We start from the raw sequence: 21,296 nt of genomic DNA, 5'->3' as shown, positions 1-21,296 counted from the left end.
ATTATGACATCATTATCAAAATTGGCAGGCTTTACTTTACTGTATTTTTCTCATTCATAATTTTAAAAATTGACAAACAAATGACTTTTATTTAGAAATACTCAATTTTTAATTCTTTTAATAAATTTTAGCATATATTTTTAAAATTCTTAATTTTTCTTTAACCACGTGTTTTTGAACCACTAAATGTTAAGTATTATAAAATAACAACTTAATGTTATAAATACATTGAATTAAGTGGATTGTCCATTAAGCTTATCATAAACTTATCCTTATCGTGGATATGTATTCCCAAGGTGATGAATCTTTTTGGGATAGAAATGTATCTACTAATGTGACATTAAACATGGTGACCTTTTGGTTGATTTCTCTACCTATAAATAGAGATATCATTCACCATTGTAATATACACTTGAATAAGAAGAAAATTCCCCTTCTTCTATCTACTTCTCCTGTCTTCTTCTCTTTATGATTATATTCTTATGAGCTTGATTTTATAACACGTTATCAGCATGAGTCTCTATCTAATTGAGAGTGAGTTCTTGTTTTTCTTTAGCTCATATTTTGGTTGATCTCGTTATGAAGATCAAAGTATTATATGCATAAAATCATGTATGTATTTTCTAAAATATTTTATGATTTAGAATAAAATAGTATTCAGTCACTAATAATGACATATACTACTATTGGTTGAATATGACATGCTATACAAAACTTCTTAAATGGAAGAAGGTATAAAATTTTAATAGCATGAGTTTGAATATTATTTTGATTGTTTTGAAAGACTCAAAGAATAAATCATGTTGTACTTCGGTTTATTATACCGTTGGTTAAGGGTAAGACGATGGATTCAAGTTTCATCGCACCAAAAGGGTAAGACATCAGGTTAAAGTCCGGATGCACCATAATGAAAAATATTTGAGGATAAGACGATAGATTCAAGTTCTATCGCACCAAAAGGGTAAGACATCAATTAGAGTTTTGATGCACCGTGATTGGGTTCAAGTCCCATAGAACTATGGCGTAACACGCCTTATATGGGTAAGACATTGAGTTAGTCAATGCACCATAGCAATGATAAAATGATGACTAAGAAAAATAATATATTTTTGATGAAATATCTTGAAATTCATCATATTGAATTTGCTCCATTCCTTGAAAAGAATGTGGTAGCAACATGTGATAACTCTGAAATCCGCCTGTTGACTTGCTCCATTCAATCATATGAATGTGGTAGCAGTGAATGATTAGTTTGAAATATGACAAATAAGTAATGATATGAATAAGGGCGTGGAGGGACAAAATTATAATAGTCATCATTGTGGTAATGATAAAAGGAAGAACACTATAAGTTCTTCAAATAGTCCTTCAAAATGTGAAGGCAATTTTTATTATCAAAATGGTATGAAAGGTCATTAGACTTGTGAATGTTGTCAACCCAATAATTTGACAAGTTTATAAATCCTCTATCATGATACAAGAAGATAAAGTGATGGTACACTTGATCTTTCAAAGTGATGTTGAGGTGTGTCATGGAAATATGATGAATTTTAAAGCCATGACAATGTGCTGATAATGCAAATTTATGAAGTACATATAAATAATTAGTCCATTCCTTGAAGAGAATGTAACTTGTGATGAGTATCGTGAATGCTCGACCATTCTATAAGAGAATGGGTCCAGATGTGATAAAATCATTATAGTTTGGATATATGCCTCTATGGAAGGTTTCAGAAAAAATGATATATGTCACTTCTCATTTCTATAGGAGATTTGAGATGAAATAAATTTTATTTGACAGAAAAGGCTAATTGTATTGTACGTTTTATACGTCACTATGGTATGTTTATTGTGAACTACGGAAGGGCAAAAGAAAGAAATAGTTCTTGCCTATAAGGGTTGTGGTCATTATAATGTGGCAATACAAATTTGTCATTGGTTGTGTAACTATGGTACAACAAAAGTAAAGCAAGAAAGACGTCTTGCTCGTAATGATTTTGACCATGACAATAATAATATAATTTCCTCCTTGAAGGAGATGCTCACCATAGGGATGGTGTCATGCAATATGTGATAGTACACAAAATTAATTGCAAGCTCTAACGAGTTGTGCTATTATCAGAGGAATAATATTGGGGTTGTAGTTAGTCTCAAAAGAAACTTTTTAAGTTTTGGATGAATTGAAAATAAATATTGAGACTATAAATCACTACAACCGAAGAGGGTTATAAATGTTTATGTAAAAGATTACCCCATTTTTCCTCTTGTTTGTTCCATACAAACATATACATGCTGATGAAATCACATGTAAAATTAAATATAAGTGTACTAAAATAAAGATCAGTTGGCATGACTGATTGACCATTCCGATTAAATATGATGCAAACGTGATTGAGAATTCAGGTGATTTATATGATGAAGAAATAATGGTTCTTCGAGAATTCTCTTGTGTTGCTTGTTCTCTTGATAAAATGATCATTGTACCAACTAAGGTTGGGATTGTAATCCCCTAAAATTTTTGGAACATATAAAAGGATGAATATGGACCCGTTCACCTGTCATGTGGATCATTTGCAACCATATGATTGATGCATCTATGCGATGGTCACATGTATTTTGTTTTCAACTTACAAATTGGTTTTTGTAAGGTTGTTTGCTCGTATTGTTAAAATTAAGAGAACAGTTCCAAACTATGAAATTATATTGATAATGCTGGTTGATTTAGCAGAAATTATATGCCTCCAATTATAGCTAAATCATGGTTATGAGAACAAAACTCCCAAATAAGATTTGGTATTAGATAATTTTATTTAACATGTAGCAACACATGTATGCATCAAACCAACAAGGTTTCCCCATTAAAATTGGTTCAGGGTCAGGAACCATATAATTTTCATCTAAATTGTTGAATGTGCGGTTATGATTTTGATTGCTCCACCACGCACAAAGATGAACTTCCAAATAAGGTTGGAATGAATGTTAGATTTTCTAACGTTAGGGGGAGAGATGATTGACAACTGAAAATTATGTGTGAGGTTAATTATGAATTATCTAGATCCTCGTTAAATAAATATGTGAACTTAAAGTTCAAGGGATAATTCAGTTGCATAATGTTGCAAATCAGTTGCCAGATGAATGCACTAACCCTATGATATAATTCAGCTACAAATGCTCCAATGTGAAGTCCTTGAAGGACAACGTCTATGATACACCGGAAGCGTAATAGACCAATCGATTCCAAATATAAAATTCCTTGAAGAAGGAAGGAGCAAATGATCAATATGGTCATGATAATGAGGCAAGTTCTATAAAAGAGCACATTGACATAACACTTCATAAAATCTTGAAAAAGGTTCAGGTACCTGAAATAATAAAAAATGAAGAGATCTCGATAAGTTATGTCTTGTTGGAATCGATATCAAATAAGCGTCGACGGTATCTTTGATATGAGGTAGCGCTCAATGATATAAATTGTGACGAGGATCTTGAATTCAAATCTGTCATATAGTGTGGACAGATAAATGGTTGACCAAGTAAAATGCACAATTCAAGTATATTTTGTTTCACTTAGAAAAGTGACATTTTGGACTAGTAGTTCATAAATCAAGGTATAATGTCAATAGGGTACAAATAAATTATTATGAGATAGTATAATAGTAAGATATCAAATACGTTTTGTGCCTTGGGGCATAAAGGTTTATCGCAAAAATCCTGACATTATCGGAGATGTTTTCTCCTTTGGTGGATGCAATGAGGTTTGTTTTGATATGACAACATATGAAAAACTTGAATGCATGTAATGAATAATTGTAATGTCTAGCTAGACAATGAAGGTTATATGAAAATCATTGAAACAATCGAGGTGTCTGAAGCATAAAAGAGTTTGAAAGAAACTTTTTTAATAAAGCTTCAAGAATCCTTATAATAGTCAAGGAAGAAAAAGGATACAAAAGAATGACCCTAATTGTCCTTGTATTTTTATGAAAAGGTCTTGGTAAGACAAAATTTTGTCTTGACCTACAGATTGATAATTTGACAAATGAAATATTTGTCTAACAGTGCACATACACTGAAAAGTTTTGATGCAATTTTATATGGATAAATCGCATTCATTGAGTACCCCAATGATTATGAGATCACTGACATAAATGATGATTCAGTTTGATCTCACAAGAAGGATGAAGAGTTTCTTGGTGATGAAACTCTATCTTGGTGCAATCAAGGCACTAGTGCATCTTACTAACAATATTTGACCAGATATTTGTTTTGCAGTAAATTTACTGGCAAGATTCAGTTTCTCCCCGATAAAAGGACATTGAAATGGTGTTGAGCACATGATTGAATATCCTCGAAGGACCATAGTTATGAATTTATTCTATTTCGAGGAATCCAAGACAAAATTGATTGGTTACGCAGATGCACAATATTTATCTGATCCGCATAAAGCTCTATCTCAAGCACTCTATGTGTTTGCATGTGGAGGCACAATAATATCCTGGCGATCAATGAAACAAACAAATGTTGCTATGCAGAAATAAAAGTCCTCCATGAAGCAAGTCGAAAGTGCGTCTGGTTGAGATAAATGACACACCATATTCAAGAAATGTGTGGTTTTTCTTTGAAAAAGAATATACCAACCACAATGTACGAAGATTGGAGACATCATCACAAGAAATTAAGTGATGTTTTAATCAGGGAGAGTATAATACGCGTTGCACTCTTTTTCCCTTGATCGAGGTTTTTTCCCACTGGATTTTCCTGGCAAGGTTTTTAATGAGGCGACAAAAAGTGCGTATCAAAAGATATGTGTACTTTTTTCCTTCACTAGAATTTTTTCCCACAGGGTTTTTCCTAGTAAGGTTTTAACGAGGCACATTATCTATGGACATCCAAGGGGGAGTGTTATAAATACATTGAATTAAGTGGATTGTCCATTAAGCTATCATAAACTTATCCTTATCATGGATATGTATTCCCAAGGTGATGAATCTTTTTGGGATAGAAATGTATCTACTAATGTGACATTAAACATGGGACCTTTTGGTTGATTTCTCTACCTATAAATAGAGATATCATTCACCATTGTAATATACACTTGAATAAGAAGAAAATTCCCCTTCTTCTATCTACTTCTCCCGTCTTCTTCTCTTTATGATTATATTCTTATGAGCTTTATTTTATAACACTTAATGATTTTTCTAGAGTCTTTTAATGAGGGACATTTTTTTAATAAATATTATTATGGACTTGTACGCTTTAAAATAACATAAATATAAATATAGACATAGATTGATATAGATTAATAAATGGGTCGAGGTGGCTAGGTGATTTCTTACTTCGTTTTATTTGTGTACTTAAAATGAGTAATTTGTAATTTGTACTCTTAATGTATTTATTCTTTTGCGACATACACTGTATCGTTTTAATGATTTACGTCCTAATCTCCTTAGTTTTTTAAAAAAATCACAAAAAAGTCACTCTATCCAATTATTTACAAGCATAAAATAGAAAACATACATATAAAGAAAATCAAAAGTGATTTAAATTAAAAATAAAAATAATCTCATATACAAGTCATTTGTTGTTTCCATGAGAATGAAGAATCTTGGTTTTAGTATTTCTTTTTTTTGTGTGTGTGTTTGAGAAGTTCTTGAAACTACTTTTAAATGGAAGCAGAAGTAATTTTTCTACTGTTGCGAAAAAGTTAAAAAATTCTGCTTGTTAAAAAATGAAGAAGCAGAAAAAAGATTAATTTTTAAGACTAAAATATATCTTATATACATACATATTTATCAATAAATCACTCATGAATTAATCAACATATCTCAAAAGTGTAAGAATTTTGTCCTGATTTTCTTACCTTATTCGAAATTTATTTTTTCTCAAAATAAAAGATAAAACATTATCATAAATATTTTAATTTTTCTAAAAGAAAAATATAATTTTCTTCCATATACGGTTATTCTTTTCTTAGAGGAAAAGTTAGGAGATTTATAAATTGAAGACTTCTCTTCTCATATCAAGACCACAAAAACATTCGCAATGTAGTCAATAAAGAGTTTTGTTTATGAAGAGATTTTCTCCTTAACATATTTATGTTTTATAATATTAGTTTTATAATATGTATGTCATTTGACCAAACTATATTAATAATATGTTTTTAGTATATTTTTATTTGACGTCTGATTTGTCAATCGTATGATTGCAATTGTAAGCTTCTGCATGACGTCTTAATCACTTTCGAACCTAACTATAAGTTGGTTGATTTTTATTCAAGAAATTCATTTTTTATTTCTACAAAATAATTTTTTATTTTATTTTTTTATATATGATACTGTGTATATTACTTTATGTATTATTCTACAGAATTAGAAACAAAAGTAGCAACGATATTTTTGTAGGATGAAAAAAGGAAAAAAAAAGCAATTAAAGATTTACACCCTCCCAAAAAAGTAAACATAATAAATTTTATTTTCTTAATTACGTATTATTTTATTTTAGTGTGAATTTTTAAAACTTTAGAGTATTATAACAAAAAAAAGAAGAGAGAGGATAATAGCTAAGATTGAATCCAAAAAATAAGTAATAAATAGCAAAAAGATTCTTCTTTTCAAAAAATGCCAACAAGATTTATCTATGTTCAATATTGATTGAAAATTTGAATATGTACATTTCAAATAATTGAATTAAAAATATAACTGAAGTTTGTATATTAGATGTTTAAATAGTTTCTCTTTATATAATAATTTAATATTAAAAGCACATATATACTTGCCCCTTTTAATAATATGACTCTCAAAAGTACTTTTTAAAGAAAATTAGCCAAACACGAATTATTTATAAAAAAACACAATGAATTTGTCAATACAAATTATTTTGGTTCAAAAACTTATACAATTCAACTATCTAAATTACCCCTATATAACAGTAATTTAAGTTTTCACCTACATAGCAATAGAATTTTTACAAAAATAAAACAAATCAAAAATAAATAAAAAAATAAATCGATGAATCATAAAACAACAATACACGTTCCTATATTTAATAAAATTTCATTCCTTAATTTCCTCTTATTTTGTTATTTACCTTCCACAAATCTCTCAAAAATTAATTCCTCAAATTTTTATTTCCTTAATATTTCTCTTCTTTTTAAAATTTTCTTAAGATATTGAACAGAATAGGTCTTCTTTTCTAAAAATTTTCTCTCTCGTTTTCTTATTTCGCTCTCTTCACGTCTCTTTCTCATTCCTTTTTTTTTTTACCATTTCTTACCCCCATTTTATTTTCTGAATAATTTCTTTGTTCTTTTTTATTTTTTGGTCTTCAATTTTTTTTGTTAAATCATTTTTAAGCCACTGTAGATGAAATATATAAGAAAAAATTATATTTATCCATATATGAATTTATTTATTTTTATTTATTGGTTATAATTTGGTATAATACATTCATTATGGTAAAATTGAATTAGAGTAATTTAAACTTGAAACCAAAAAAATCATATTGTACACCATGTAAATTAGTTTAATAATATTAAAAAATTGATAGATATTTTATTACATTATGATATTATGTACTATAGGGTTGTAACATATAATTAAAATTAACTTTATCATCAATTATAAATCAATATCTTTTATAGATCTAAATCAGCATATCACCAAAAAATAAGTCATGTCATACATCAATACTATAACATATTGCAACTTTAAATTAACAAACAATCACTGTTTCTTAATCAACAACTCCACCAATTATTTTTAGTTATTATAGTTATTAAAATTTGAACTTAACACAAATGTTAGACCACATTGTACACTATGTAAATTAGTTTGATGATACTAAAAAGTTGGTATATGCTTGATTAGATTGTCGTGTTATTCATTTTAGGGTTGGAGAATATAATTAAAATCAAGCTTATCATCAATTATAAATCAAGTTTTTTTAATTGTTTCAAATCAACATATCACCAAAATCATACATCAACGTATATGCACTATAACATATTGCAACTTTAAATCAACAAATCACCATAATTTTTTACCAACAAATCCACCAATTATTTTGAGTTGTTATAGTTATTAAAATTTGAACTTAACATAAAGTTACTCCACATTGTACACCATGTAAATTAGTTTAATGATACTAAAAAGTTGGTATATACTTGATTAGATTATGGTGTTATGCATTTCAGGGTTGGAACATATAAATAAAAGCAACCTTATCATAAATTATAAATCAAGTATTATTTTTATTGTTCTAAATAAACATATCGCCAAAAAATTAGTCACACACTCCATACATATTGCAACTTTAAATCAACAAAGTCACCATTATTTTTTAAAGGGAAAATACATAAAACTCCCCCTGAACTTGTCCGCATAACTCACTTTAGCACTTTAACTTTATGGATAATTATTTACCCTCCTTAATGCATTTCAAGTGAATTTAATACCACCTTAACAGATGAAGTGACAAAAAAAGAAAAGCAAAAAAATTAAAGGCATGTATGTTTTTCTTTTTTTTTTAAAAAAAAAAGGTCCCACTATATTATAATAAAAAAAAACAAAAAAAAAAAAGCAAAAACCCACCTACCTCATTCTTCTTCTTCTTCAAACCCCTCCACCCCTTTCTCAAAACCCCCACATCCCTCCTTGTCTCTTCTTCTTGAAATTCCAAGTCCCACCGCATCCTACCCCAATATCGATTCACCCTCTTTCTCCTTCATCAAACTCTACATTCTATACATTTTTTGGCTATACAAAAATAGAAAATCACATTCAAGACCCACAAAAATATTTTTTATCCAGCATTTGAGATTTGATTTTCCTTAACAAAATAATTATTCATATAACTATAATGTTACTTAATCTATACCTGAATATGCATTAAGAAGTGAAAGAAGTAAACAACAACAAATCTAAAAAATTAGCATAACAATTTTGCATAAATTTAAAATCGTCATTGTTGATATGAATTGATAGTTTCATCTAGTTGTGAAAAAAAAAAGTATGGTGATTGATATACGTATTGATGGAAGTAATAGTAAATAATTACAAAGCAATGAAAAATAAAATGAACCAATCAATATTAAATTTTGGTTCTTAAGAAATTGACCCAAATGAAATGAAGAGGGTAGGTGAACAGTTAAAATAAATTTTTTAAAAGATGTGGAAAAGTTAAAAAAAAATTAATAATCTGACATGTCATTGATGTGATACTGAGGTGTCACTTAGGTGGAGCGCCTGCACATCACCCATGTATATGAAATTGGTATTGTATATGTAAGGTGCTATTTAATTCACTAACAAAAAGATTAAGGGTGCAAATAATTCGCCGTAAAGTTAAAGTACTAAAGCGAGTTTTGCTGTCAAGTTCAGGGGGAATTTTATGTATCTAACCTTTTTTTAACAACAAACCCATCAATTATTTTCAGTTGTTATAGTTATTAAAAGTTGAACTTGATACAAAGTTACACCACATTGTATGCCATGTAAATTAGTTTGATGATACTAAAAAGTTGGTATATACTTGATTAGATTATGATATTATGCATTTTAGGGGTGGAACATATAACTAAAATCAACCTTACCATAAATTATAAATCAAATTTTTTTTCTTGTTCTAAATCAACATATCGTCAAAAATTAGTCACACCCTCCATCAAATTAAGCATTTCATTAGTATTCTTTGTGGGTAATGATTAATCAAATATGCTATGATGATTTGAGACATAAAAAGATATTGTGGTAATTGTAGGTAGTGCTCCGACGAGAATAGAGAAGATAAAGATGGAGAAATCACTTTCTTCGATGAATTTTTTTTATAAATTTGGGCAATATAATCATGAATTTTATGCATAAATGTTGTAAGATTTTCAATTGAAATCATTATTTTTCTCGTAATTATTTTTCGAAAATCTTTTCCGGTGAATTTTCGGCAAGTTTGAATGGAAAAATCATGAATTTTAAGTTGAAAATTATGAACTTTTCTTTTGAAGTCCTCATATTCTCTTCTCCTTTCTATTTCTTTTTACAAGCTCCTCTTTAAGTATGGAGTGTCGGGATGTGCTTCCATCAAACAATCAATGGTGACAAATATAGTGGTTCCTAAGAAGAAGAAAAAAAACTCAAAATTAAGAAAAATATAAATGTTTTCAAGAATTTGGGGCCACCAATAAAAAGATTAAAAAAGAAAAAAATTTGAAATAATTGATATATTAAAAATTGTAATGCATGATTGTATAATGACCAATGAAATAGTGTCATGTGTTTAAATTTTTCATTATAACATATATTTTTTTTCTTCACGCACCTTAAGGAAGGTGAATTCACTTTCTTTGTCATGTCACGTTCTGAGGGGGTATTAACATCACTTTGAACAAGACTAAGTGTGTAATAGGTCACCGAAATAATTTAAGCGTGTAACTAACTTTTCTGTATAAGTTCAAGGAAAAATTTATGTCTTTTCCCTAAAGATTATTCCCATAATTATTAATCACATGGTACAAATCATATTCCATATGATAATGCGGATCTTCTTTAAATTTAACAATTGTAATTTTTGATGTTTGAATAAACAATCGAGTTGTTAACATCGGTATTATCTTCATCATACAAGGACTCTTTCATAGAGTATTATAAAAAAATAACTTTCGTATTCATAATCGATTTATCTTAGAAGTAGAAAATCTTCTTCTATTTTAAGTTGTAAAAGATGATTTTGAAAAGAAACAAAGAGAGATATTCTCAAGAAAAAGATACAAACTTTTTTCTTTGAAAAGAATGACAATAAAAAAGATGAAAGAAAAACTGTGTAGCAATGTGCTAATACCAAAAAAAAAAGAAAAGAGAGTGTGTAAATGATATTTCTTCCGTGTATGGTTAACAAGAGAGAGAAAGTGAGATATTTACTACAGAAACTTATTCAAATTAATTGCGATTGAGATTCTAAAAATATAAAAAATAAAATAAAATATAAAATATGACTCCTAAAAATTCAGTCCAGTAACCAATAAAATAGGACATAAATAGTGTAGATATTATATTTTATAATAGATTGTCATTCTTGTAATTAAAATACTAATGTTGTAAATAAAAAAACTAAAATAGTATATGTAAATTAAGGTCTTAAGTAGTATATTTTGTAATTTTTTCAATTATTTTTTTGAAAATCACTTTTCTGAAAATTTATTTTTTTATTTAAAATGTCAAACATGCTTCTACTCTCAATATTAATCTATCTAGAATGAAACATCATTAACTTGTGAAGATAAATATTTTTTATTTCGAGCTAAATAGTTATTTCTTCCAACCAATTGATATTTGTGGTGTTTAACTTGTAGTACTACTACTCCATCAATTCATCACACATTCTTTTTCTTTTGATCTATACAAGTTATTAAAATTAAATTCAACTTTTTGTAGATTTCTTTTTTTTTTCTATCTTTTTTGTTAGGTTGAAATTGTTTTGTTTGTAAGTCGACGAAAATGATTGCTTCAATTTCTAACTTTTCTGGCTTTATATGTGTATCAAGAAAGAAGGATTAGAACAATCAATAGCATCATCGGTAGAAAATAATTTAATTATGTAATTACTATATTTCAAAACTCTAAGATATACAGCAACTTGTAAATTTTCATATTTTATTCTCATAAATAGTTGATTTACAATTTTGCAAAAGAAACTAAAAAGATTACAATACGAATTATTAAAAAACAATAAAATAATGCAAGTCAAATAAGAACCCATAAATTAGAAATGCAAATTCCAACTACTCTCATCCCAAGAAAAATGCCCATTTATCACGTGCTATTATTTTACAGCCTACCACTCTGCATCTAACAAGTTGTCACTAAATAATAGAGTAATTTAGGAGTACTATCATTACCAATCAAATTTGAGATCTAATAACAAAAATCATCAATGTCAACTTTAGGGTTCGAGGACGTCGTTGTTTATTGATTAATAAAGTAATTTAAATTTTAAATTTATGATTAAGTGAAGATAAAAATATTAAGTGATTCTTTTTAATTAGAAAAGTAAGTAAAAATTTATTAAAATATCATTATAATAAAATAATATCATCTTTATTTGATGAATTCACGTTTTTATTACTTTCAATGAAAAAGAGTTTATTGCTCTATCTGTCTAGGGGACTAATATATACTTATTATATAATGTTTTATATTTTAATATTTTGTGTCGCATTTTATTACTCTAATTAATATAATATTTAAATAAATTGTATTCATTTTTATTGTAATGTAAGGTCAGACACTAATAAAGAAAACTTCAAAAGTAAATAAAGTAAAATTACTATGAAAGGTGATTAATGAAAAAAATAAAATAAAATAATTAAATAATAAATAAAAATAAAATTAAAAAAATCATAAAAGTAAAAGGTAATCACACTAAAATGAGACCTTACATCATAAACTAACAACTATTTTAAATAAGGGAAACTTGGCAAATAACAACTATACTTAATTTAATCATGCTTCACAATTAAAATTGTATATTTAGGAGCTGTAATTATAGTTTAAGCAATCTCATTTGTATTATTTATGGATTTGTGTAATTCACATGTTTGGATCATCCACGGGTACATTTATATGATTAACTTATTTTTATATAAATTCGAAATAACGAATTTATACAATTATAAACATTAAAAGTGTAACAATAATAAAAATTTTAAATTATACAAAAATTATATAAACGTGTGAATTATACAAAATTAAAAAATTAAACTTAATAATTATAACTAAAAATAAGTCACAAATTATAATTAAGAGAAATTATAAATATATTAACTAGTGTACTTATACCTGTTCTTCTTAAATAATAATCAAAATAAAATATGATATTAAAATTAACAATATAATATAACGAGGAGCCGCCCCCATCCCTTGTCCAATTATACAACAAGTTTCAAGATTATTGAATTTGTCAGAAAATGAATGAAATGAATATGTATTTTACGAAAAATGGTTTTATTGTTTAATATTTGAGAAGATATTATATTGTATGATAGTGAGACAAAAATCACACTAATTATTGATGACCAAGTTTTGAGTGATAAATCTGGTTCATTCATTTCCATTGATTGTGATAACAAAGAATGGAGAAACAAGAGATTGAAGAAGAGAGCAGTAATAGAGTGGGTTTGTTGAAGAGATGTACTACTGGTGGAAGTACAGGGTCAACAAGGTGGGTAGATGGTAGTGAAGTGGACTCTGAATCATCGCAATCATGGTCACTTTTTGGTGATGAAGAAATTACCAAACAAGGTTATGGATCTGTTAGAAGAAGATTGGTTAAAAAACCTAAAAGACTTGATTCTTTTGATGTTGAAGCCATGGAGATTTCTGTTGCTCATGGCAATCACCATAAAAAGGTACGAATTACTGTAAATTTTGTTTGGGATTACATTGGGTATGTTCTCTTCAATTGTTTCCTTTGATTGGTCATTGTGAAATAGTATGAACAAATAAACTTCTTTATTAGAGGACTGTGGGACCCTAAATGATATTTGGGGATTGGATAACTTTATGCTATATGGGAAATGAAGTGAAGATTCTATAATGGATGAATGCAAGCTTTCTGGGCTTAACTGCAGCAATTTTGACTTGAAATTTAGGATTAAATCTCCGAGATTTCGTTCTTAAAGTTTGTTAAATTTGAATAGCTAGCTGATATATGTTATTCATGTGATTTCATTAGAAATTGACTAGTTTTACACTGGCAACTTACTGCAGTTCTTCTTCTTTAGGGATGAAATATGAGTTTTAATTTACATGCAGTTTTTGTGCAATCATCGGGAAAAAAGAAGAAGGTATGTATTCAAAAGGATGACACAAGAGGAAGAGTATTGAGAACAACTTTTAGAGGCCAAGGAAACTTTACTCCCCACTTTCTTCAATTCCTTTTCGCCCTAGGCGATTCGTTACTTGATCTAACTATAATTTTGTAGCAGTTACCGGAAGCAGTTTTCTAGGTTTTAGTCCCTTATATATGGCAAGGATGTAGTAGTGCTAAAGTCAAACTTCGAGAAAAACTTTGGTTCTGCATAATGATTAGCAAGACAACATATATTTACAGAGAGTATTGCTAACAATGTGTCATAAAAAGGTTCTTGCGAAAACATTATTAATCATAGGGATGCAAATGCTTGTTTTTCTATCAGCTTGTACTTATTATTTTTTTGGGGGAAATAGTTTGTACAAGTGGTCTACGACTTCCTTTACTAATTTATGCCTCTTCCAAAATCAGGAGGCTTCTCTTTTGAGTACACTTGCTCTAGCATTTCAAACGCTTGGTGTGGTATATGGTGACATGGGCACAAGCCCTTTATATGTTTTCTCAGGCGTTTTCAGCAAGGTGCCCATCACATCAGAAGTTGATGTCTTGGGGGCATTATCCATTGTGTTATACACAATTGCTCTCATTCCACTAATGAAATATGTATTTATAGTGCTCAAGGCTAATGACAGTGGAGAAGGTATATCATTTATTTCTACAAGGGTCTTCCGTTTATGACTTTTCATGTGCTTATCTTCTGGGAAATGATGGTTTCCAAAACAACTAAAATAATTTTGATGACAGGAGGAACATTTGCACTTTATTCATTGATCTGCAGGTATGCAAATGTCAACCTTCTTCCCAATCGACAGCCAGCTGATGAACACATCTCAAGTTTTAAGCTCAAGTTACCTACTCCAGAACTGCAAAGGGCTTTAAATATAAAGGAAGTCTTGGAACGTAAATCTTCTCTGAAAACCCTTGTCTTGCTATTGGTTCTGATGGGAACATCAATGATCATAGGTGATGGTATCTTGACCCCAGCAATATCAGGTATTCTTTTTTTATTTTTTTATTACATTCTTGGTTGTCCTTGAAAGGTTTCAGAAGCAACTTTGCTAAAATTCTCAATAAGTGGCCAAAAACCAAGCTTGAGTGAACATTTTAATGACCAGTTTTGATCTTCTGCGTTTTCATCACAAATGCTTATCACTATCTTTGTTGGGGGTTAATAGTATATTTCTAACAGGGGCAGAGTGGAAGAATAGGCAGGGAGAAATGAAATTATGCCATCTATTAAAGAAATATTACTGGGAAGTCGCAAAATTCCGGGGTAAACTCTATGTTTCACTTGATGTTCTTGTGGGGAAAAAAGTTGCCATAGTAACACGATGACCAAGTTAATTTGGAAAGGGGTTTTTCATTTAGCTCAAAGGTGAAGGATAATATCAACAAAAGACTGATTTTAACTGTACTTGTGGTCCTCTCAATCACTGGCATATGATGGACAATTTTGATTCTGATTCCCTAAATTTCTGTATACATATTGAATTGGACTAGTGGATGATGTGAAATATTGAGGTCCTCAGTAAAAAACAGTCAATAGAAAGGAACAACCTAGAGCTGGCTAATATGGTAATAGCCTCGAAATTTCATCTTACTTGTGCAGAAGTCTTCTAGAAGACTAGAATTATGGGTTCTGCAATTATTCATCATTTGCTCGTTCTAGTTCCTCATAAGCTTGTTGCCTTGTTTTGTGACCCAGATCCCCCAAAATAGGATTCTGACTATGCTTTTTAGTTGTCTGGCACCATAATTAGTTCTCTAATTTGACAGTGCTCTTTGTTACCAATCCAGTCTCTTAATGATCCTCATTTCTTGCAGTTATGTCTGCTGTAAGTGGGCTGCAAGGTAGGGTCCCGGGATTTGGCACAAGTGAGTTTTCTTTTCTTCTTGTAATTGCTGCTACTAGCTACTTCTGAGAATTAAACTGCAAAATTTGTGCTATATTGGAAATGCTAAATTGGTTCCAAATAGATGCCTTTTCTATCTATTAGTTTTACGGTGCTGAAACTACATAACAATGAGTGACAAATAGGGTGCCGAAACTACGTAAAAACGAGTGAGAAATTAAGGTTCTATCTTAACATGGAATAAAAGGGACAATATAGAAAACTGGTAGACTGAATTATGTTACCTGGCTTGATTCAGGGAAACTACAGGACGTAAAAGAATATTCCAGTGCTAAGGATCTGTGATATTAATTCTGGATCCAAGACATCAATAGAGAGATTTCAGCCGTTTTAATTATCTCTTCTAGCTATTAATCTACTGCGTTGAAACTAAGGTCTCATGCAATATGGAAAATCACCACCTGTAATCTTAGTGGAATGGCAAAATTTGCCAGTTCAGTATATGTAGGATTGCAGGCCTTCATTTTAAATATCCTCCAATGAAATGTGTTGAAGTTCTCAGTGCAAATTCTTTGCACGAACATTTTAATATCCAACAATCACGACGAGATGTAGCATGGTAGTAATATTTGTAATACCCTATGAATGTTGCTTGCAGATGCTCTTGTTTTCACTTCAATTATCATCCTTGGTGTATTGTTCAGTATACAGCGATATGGATCAAGCAAAGTGGGATTTACATTTGCACCTGCCCTGGCTTTATGGTTCTTCAGTCTAGGTGCTGTAGGAGTTTATAATCTTCTGAAGCATGATGTAACTGTCTTAAGGGCCTTAAATCCATTTTATATATATCTGTTCTTCAAGAAGAACTCAATCAATGGATGGTCAGCTCTTGGTGGCTGTGTTTTATGCATCACAGGTATAAAAAATTCTTTTCTCCATTGATATGGTCTAAAGTTCCTACATTAGTTTAGTGCATGAAGATATCCAAGTTTTCACTTTATATACCCTATATGGAGCTTTTTTCTTTTCTTGTCTTATTGTGTGTGTAGCGGACTAACGGGAAGTATGATGATCGAGACATTTGCAAAGTTTTAGTTGGTGACCTAAGAATTCCTGGTCTTCTAAAAGGTGCAAGCATGCGTTGTCTAATTCAGAAGAAACAACCATTGGAACAATTTTCAAAAGCAATAAACATTCTTTTCTGCTGACTGCTCTAGCAAATGCTTCCATTTAGTTTTATATAACACAGTTTTCTTTGACAAATTATCAAGTATTGGAATAAAATGGGTCTGAATGGAGTGGAACGGGTAGAAGTATTCTGTAGCCGAGCCAAACTAGTTTGGGATTGAGGTGTGGTAGTAGTAGCTGTTGTTGGTAAGTTGATATGTTATTGAATTAATGGTTGCAGGAGCGGAAGCAATGTTTGCTGATTTGGGTCATTTCTCTGTGAAGTCTATACAGGTATTTTTCTTTATTGTGCCCTCACTTGAAGTTTCAGCTAGCTACCTTAATTATGATGACTGCAGCACTTGTTCCCATTCTGATTTAAGGTGACTGCTGCAGATTGCTTTCACAAGCGTAGTGTTCCCCTGCCTTTTTTTGGCCTACTTCGGCCAAGCTGCTTATCTAATGAAATTCCCAAATTCATCTGAGAGAATATTTTATGATTCTGTGCCAGGTATTAGTGCTAAGAGGAAGCTTCTAAATATTCTCTTTGCTGCTTCCTTTTTCTCGAGATTCAAATGTTCAACGGTTTTGATTTTTGAGTACTTCTTTGACACTAGAAGTTTTTTTCAACAACAGATGATCTCTTTTGGCCAGTTTTTGGGTTAGCAACGGTAGCTGCTATAATTGCCAGCCAGGCCATGATATCTGCTTCATTTTCATGTGTTAAGCAAGCTATGGCTCTTGGATGCTTCCCAAGATTGAAGATTATTCACACCTCAAAGAGGCACATGGGTCAAATTTACATTCCTGTCATTAATTGGTTTTTGATGATAATGTGCATGCTTGTGGTTGCTGTCTTCCAGAGCACGACAGACATATCTAATGCCTATGGTTGGTACCTCATTTTAGCAGCTTTGTGGATTTTCTTAAAATGAACAAAAGATTTTTCAGTATTTAGTTAATAATGCTCCATCCTTTCTTTCCATTCTATATGGAAGTCTTTCCCTTTTTTGTCAATTTTAGAAAGGTTTATATACTATATTGGTAAACTCTTCAATCTTAATATTCTATTTTTCCCTTAACGTGATGCTCTCCTAAGAAGTGGCATGACATGTTGAAGACCACAATATACTAAGAGAAGTTTTTGTATATATCTTATGTGTCAAATTCCTTCTTTCTTTCTTGACTCTGTTTATAGTCAAACAGTATCATACGAAATAAAACTGATAGGAGTACTTGCTTGAATCAGCGTCGTTTTTTTCCCTTCCTTTCAATTGCATTCCTTCTTCCACATTCACTTCCTCAAGCAGCTCTAGCTATACCAATATATTATAACAAAAGTTTCCGGAGACAAAAAGAGAGATGAAAGAAAGAAAAGAAAAATGTTCTAGGGGTGCTTGCTTCTTGGCATTTGAGTGCTATTTCATTTTTCTATTGAATTATTCATTCAAGTTATTGAGTATGCAATGAGTTCCAATCATTACTAGATATCCCTAGGTTCTAGGGGTGCTTGCTCCTTGGCATTTGAGTGCTATTTCATTTTTCTATTGAATTATTCATTCAAGTTATTGAGTATGGAAATGAGTTCCAATCATTACTAGATATCCCCAATTGAGCATATTCACTATGAAGTTATCCTTCTCTATTGCAGGCATAGCTGAAGTTGGTGTCATGATGGTTAGCACGACTTTGGTTACAGTCGTAATGCTACTGATATGGCAAACAAATTTGTTTCTGGCTCTCTTGTTTCCACTTATATTTGGAACTATAGAGCTTATTTATATGTCTGCTGTTCTATCCAAGATCTTCGAGGGTGGTTGGCTTCCGCTAGTTTTTGCGTCTTGGTTCCTCTGTGTGATGTATATTTGGAACTATGGGAGTGTGTTGAAGTACCAGAGTGAGGTCAAGCAGAAGATTTCAATGGATTTCATGCATGAGCTTGGCTCTTCTCTTGGGACGGTAAGGGTACCAGGGATTGGTTTACTCTACAATGAGCTGGTTCAAGGCATTCCCTCTATTTTTGCGCAGTTTCTATTAGATCTTCCAGCTATTCACTCTGTGATAGTCTTTGTCTGCATCAAATATGTGCCAGTACCTGTTGTCCCTCAGGAAGAAAGGTTCTTGTTTAGAAGGGTTGGTCCGAAGGACTATCATATGTTCCGTTGTGTAGCTAGATATGGCTATAAAGATGTCAGAAAAGAGGATCATCATGCATTTGAGCAACTTTTGGTAGATAGCCTTGAGAAGTTTCTAAGAAAGGAGGCCCTGGATGTTGCTTTGGAAATCAACCTGAATCAACCAGACCTTGATAGCATTTCTGTGAGGTCAAGGGATGAGTCTGAAATACAAGATGGTGGTGGTGATGGTGATGGGATAGACGAGCTTAAGATTCCATTAATGCGTGATCAAAGATTGGAAACTTCAGGGGCATCAACATCAGAAGCATCCCTGACGTTACCAGCCAGTGTTATGCCAGTTGATGAAGATCCTAGTCTGGAATATGAGCTCTCTGCTCTCCGAGAAGCCACAGAATCTGGATTTACATACTTGCTTGGACACGGGGACGTGAGGGCAAAGAAAAACTCTTGGTTCATCAAGAAATTGAGCATAAATTACTTCTATGCATTCATGAGGAAGAATTGTAGAGGAGGTGCTGCAACGATGCGCGTTCCTCACATGAATATTATCCAAGTAGGAATGACATACATGGTTTGATCTTGGTGCCACATAGCTACTTGTATAATTGCTGTATTACAATTTCTTGATGCCAAAATTTTCAAGGCATAAAAGAAAGCATGATGTTTCAACAACATATCACACTCTTGCATGTTCAACTTATTTTCTATTAATTATTTTCTGCTCATGGATGTACTACCATCTTCCTGTATAGCATTTTGCTGTAAATGATTGTCGAGTAAATTTTTGATTCGACAAACATAAATATCATATTTGTATGCTATAGCTATAGTTTGTGTAATTACGCTCTATCGCAAACTTTATGTTTCCTATGACTATTAATCTGTATATTTCGATATGCATGTACATAAAAAATATATATATATTTGGGTCTATTGGTATATTTCAGTATACAAATAGGTCCTGCATTTGTATGTTTCGGTATATAAATGAGTCCTGCATTTGTATATTCTGGTATAGAAATGGGTCTTGCATTTGCATATTTTTGTATATTTATATATTTCGGTATACACATGAGATGACAAAAAACATGAAATGATTGCTGCTAATTACAAATAAAAGAAACTATGACTATAAGGCGAAAAAGTTTGAAAAATATTTCAACTTTGACCGAATTGTTGTTACTATACAAAACTTTACGAAGGACTTTTTACCCTCCTACACTATTTAATAGTTTATTTTAAAAGTATATATGTGCATACGTGGATATAATAAATATTGCATCATTATAAATAGTAATGTATCTATGTGGACACATATATATCTTTAAAATGCATTATTAAATAGTACAAGGGGTAGAAGGTCCTCTATAAAGTTTGGTATCGTAATAGTAATTTCGGCTAAAGTTGAAGTATTTTTCAAATCATTTTCCCACATTTAATTTTAGTTAATAATTTGTTATTTCATACAATTTTCTCATGATTTTCACCCTTTATAGTTTCATTCTCCCTTTATGTGTTGAGCCAAGGATTTATAGGAAATAGTCTCTAAACTTTGACAAGGTTGGGCGAAAAGTTTCATACACACAATCCTCTTCATATCTACTTATGACATTACATTCATATGTGTTATTGATGTCTCCCTATATAAATTTTTTTCTTTCTAAATTTATGAATGCAATAATATTTGCTAGAATTAGGAGATTGACCTTGTTTTTAAGAAGTAAATCTACAAATTGTTTGTTATTCTAATTATTGTTAGGACCTTGATTTAGATAACAAATTTGAATCTTCAATTTTTAATTATGATTTGTGACTCTATCTAAGTTTGAACTAGGGTAAAAGAAGAGAATGAATAATGGAAAAATACCTCATCCTAGAAGTCACTTACTCCAACAAGTAAAAAGAAACACTTGTTACTTCTTTGTTTTCCCCAAATCACTGTTACTTTCTATGTGGTAGAGCATGTTTATCATCTAAATTCTAAGCAACCCCTCTTATCATGATTCAAGATATTAAGCAATGTTATAATAAGGATATTAAAGAGCGCTATAATATAAATATTTTTTAATACTAAAACTGAGTCTGAAACCTAAAATGGGGTAAGAAAAGGGCATGTGAGCACAAATAATAAATAGATTTTCTTTTAAAAAAATACTAAATAGAGTTTGAAGTCTAAATGGGATAAGAGAAGGCAACGTGAGCACAAATAATGAATGACAAACAAAATATTTTTAGATACTAAACAGAGTCGCACTATATATATATATATATATAT

The 21,296-nt window shown here is 30.5% G+C and overlaps 1 protein-coding gene across 2 annotated transcripts; it reads left to right on the top strand.

Annotated features, from left to right (window-relative positions):
• The first annotated feature begins 12,882 nt into the window (after positions 1-12,882).
• LOC107017681 (putative potassium transporter 12) lies at positions 12,883-19,863 on the top strand. 2 transcript variants are annotated; one of them, XM_015217896.2, is made up of 10 exons: positions 12,883-13,396; positions 14,272-14,500; positions 14,605-14,853; positions 15,050-15,133; positions 15,685-15,735; positions 16,372-16,632; positions 17,125-17,177; positions 17,280-17,394; positions 17,520-17,774; positions 18,535-19,863. In XM_015217896.2, the coding sequence occupies exons 1-10, from the start codon at positions 13,121-13,123 to the stop codon at positions 19,596-19,598; spliced, it is 2,637 nt and encodes an 878-aa protein (XP_015073382.1). In that variant the 5' UTR covers positions 12,883-13,120; the 3' UTR covers positions 19,599-19,863. The 2 variants fall into 2 exon arrangements, with proteins under 2 accessions (XP_015073382.1, XP_015073383.1); XM_015217897.2 differs by lacking the exon at positions 15,050-15,133.
• The last annotated feature ends 1,433 nt before the right edge of the window (positions 19,864-21,296 follow it).

The sequence above is a fragment of the Solanum pennellii genome, chromosome 4, assembly GCF_001406875.1.
Source record: "Solanum pennellii chromosome 4, SPENNV200".
NCBI lineage: Eukaryota > Viridiplantae > Streptophyta > Magnoliopsida > Solanales > Solanaceae > Solanum > Solanum pennellii.
The sequence above is the reverse complement of the archived record's forward strand: the minus strand, read 5'-3'. Positions and strand labels throughout refer to the sequence as shown.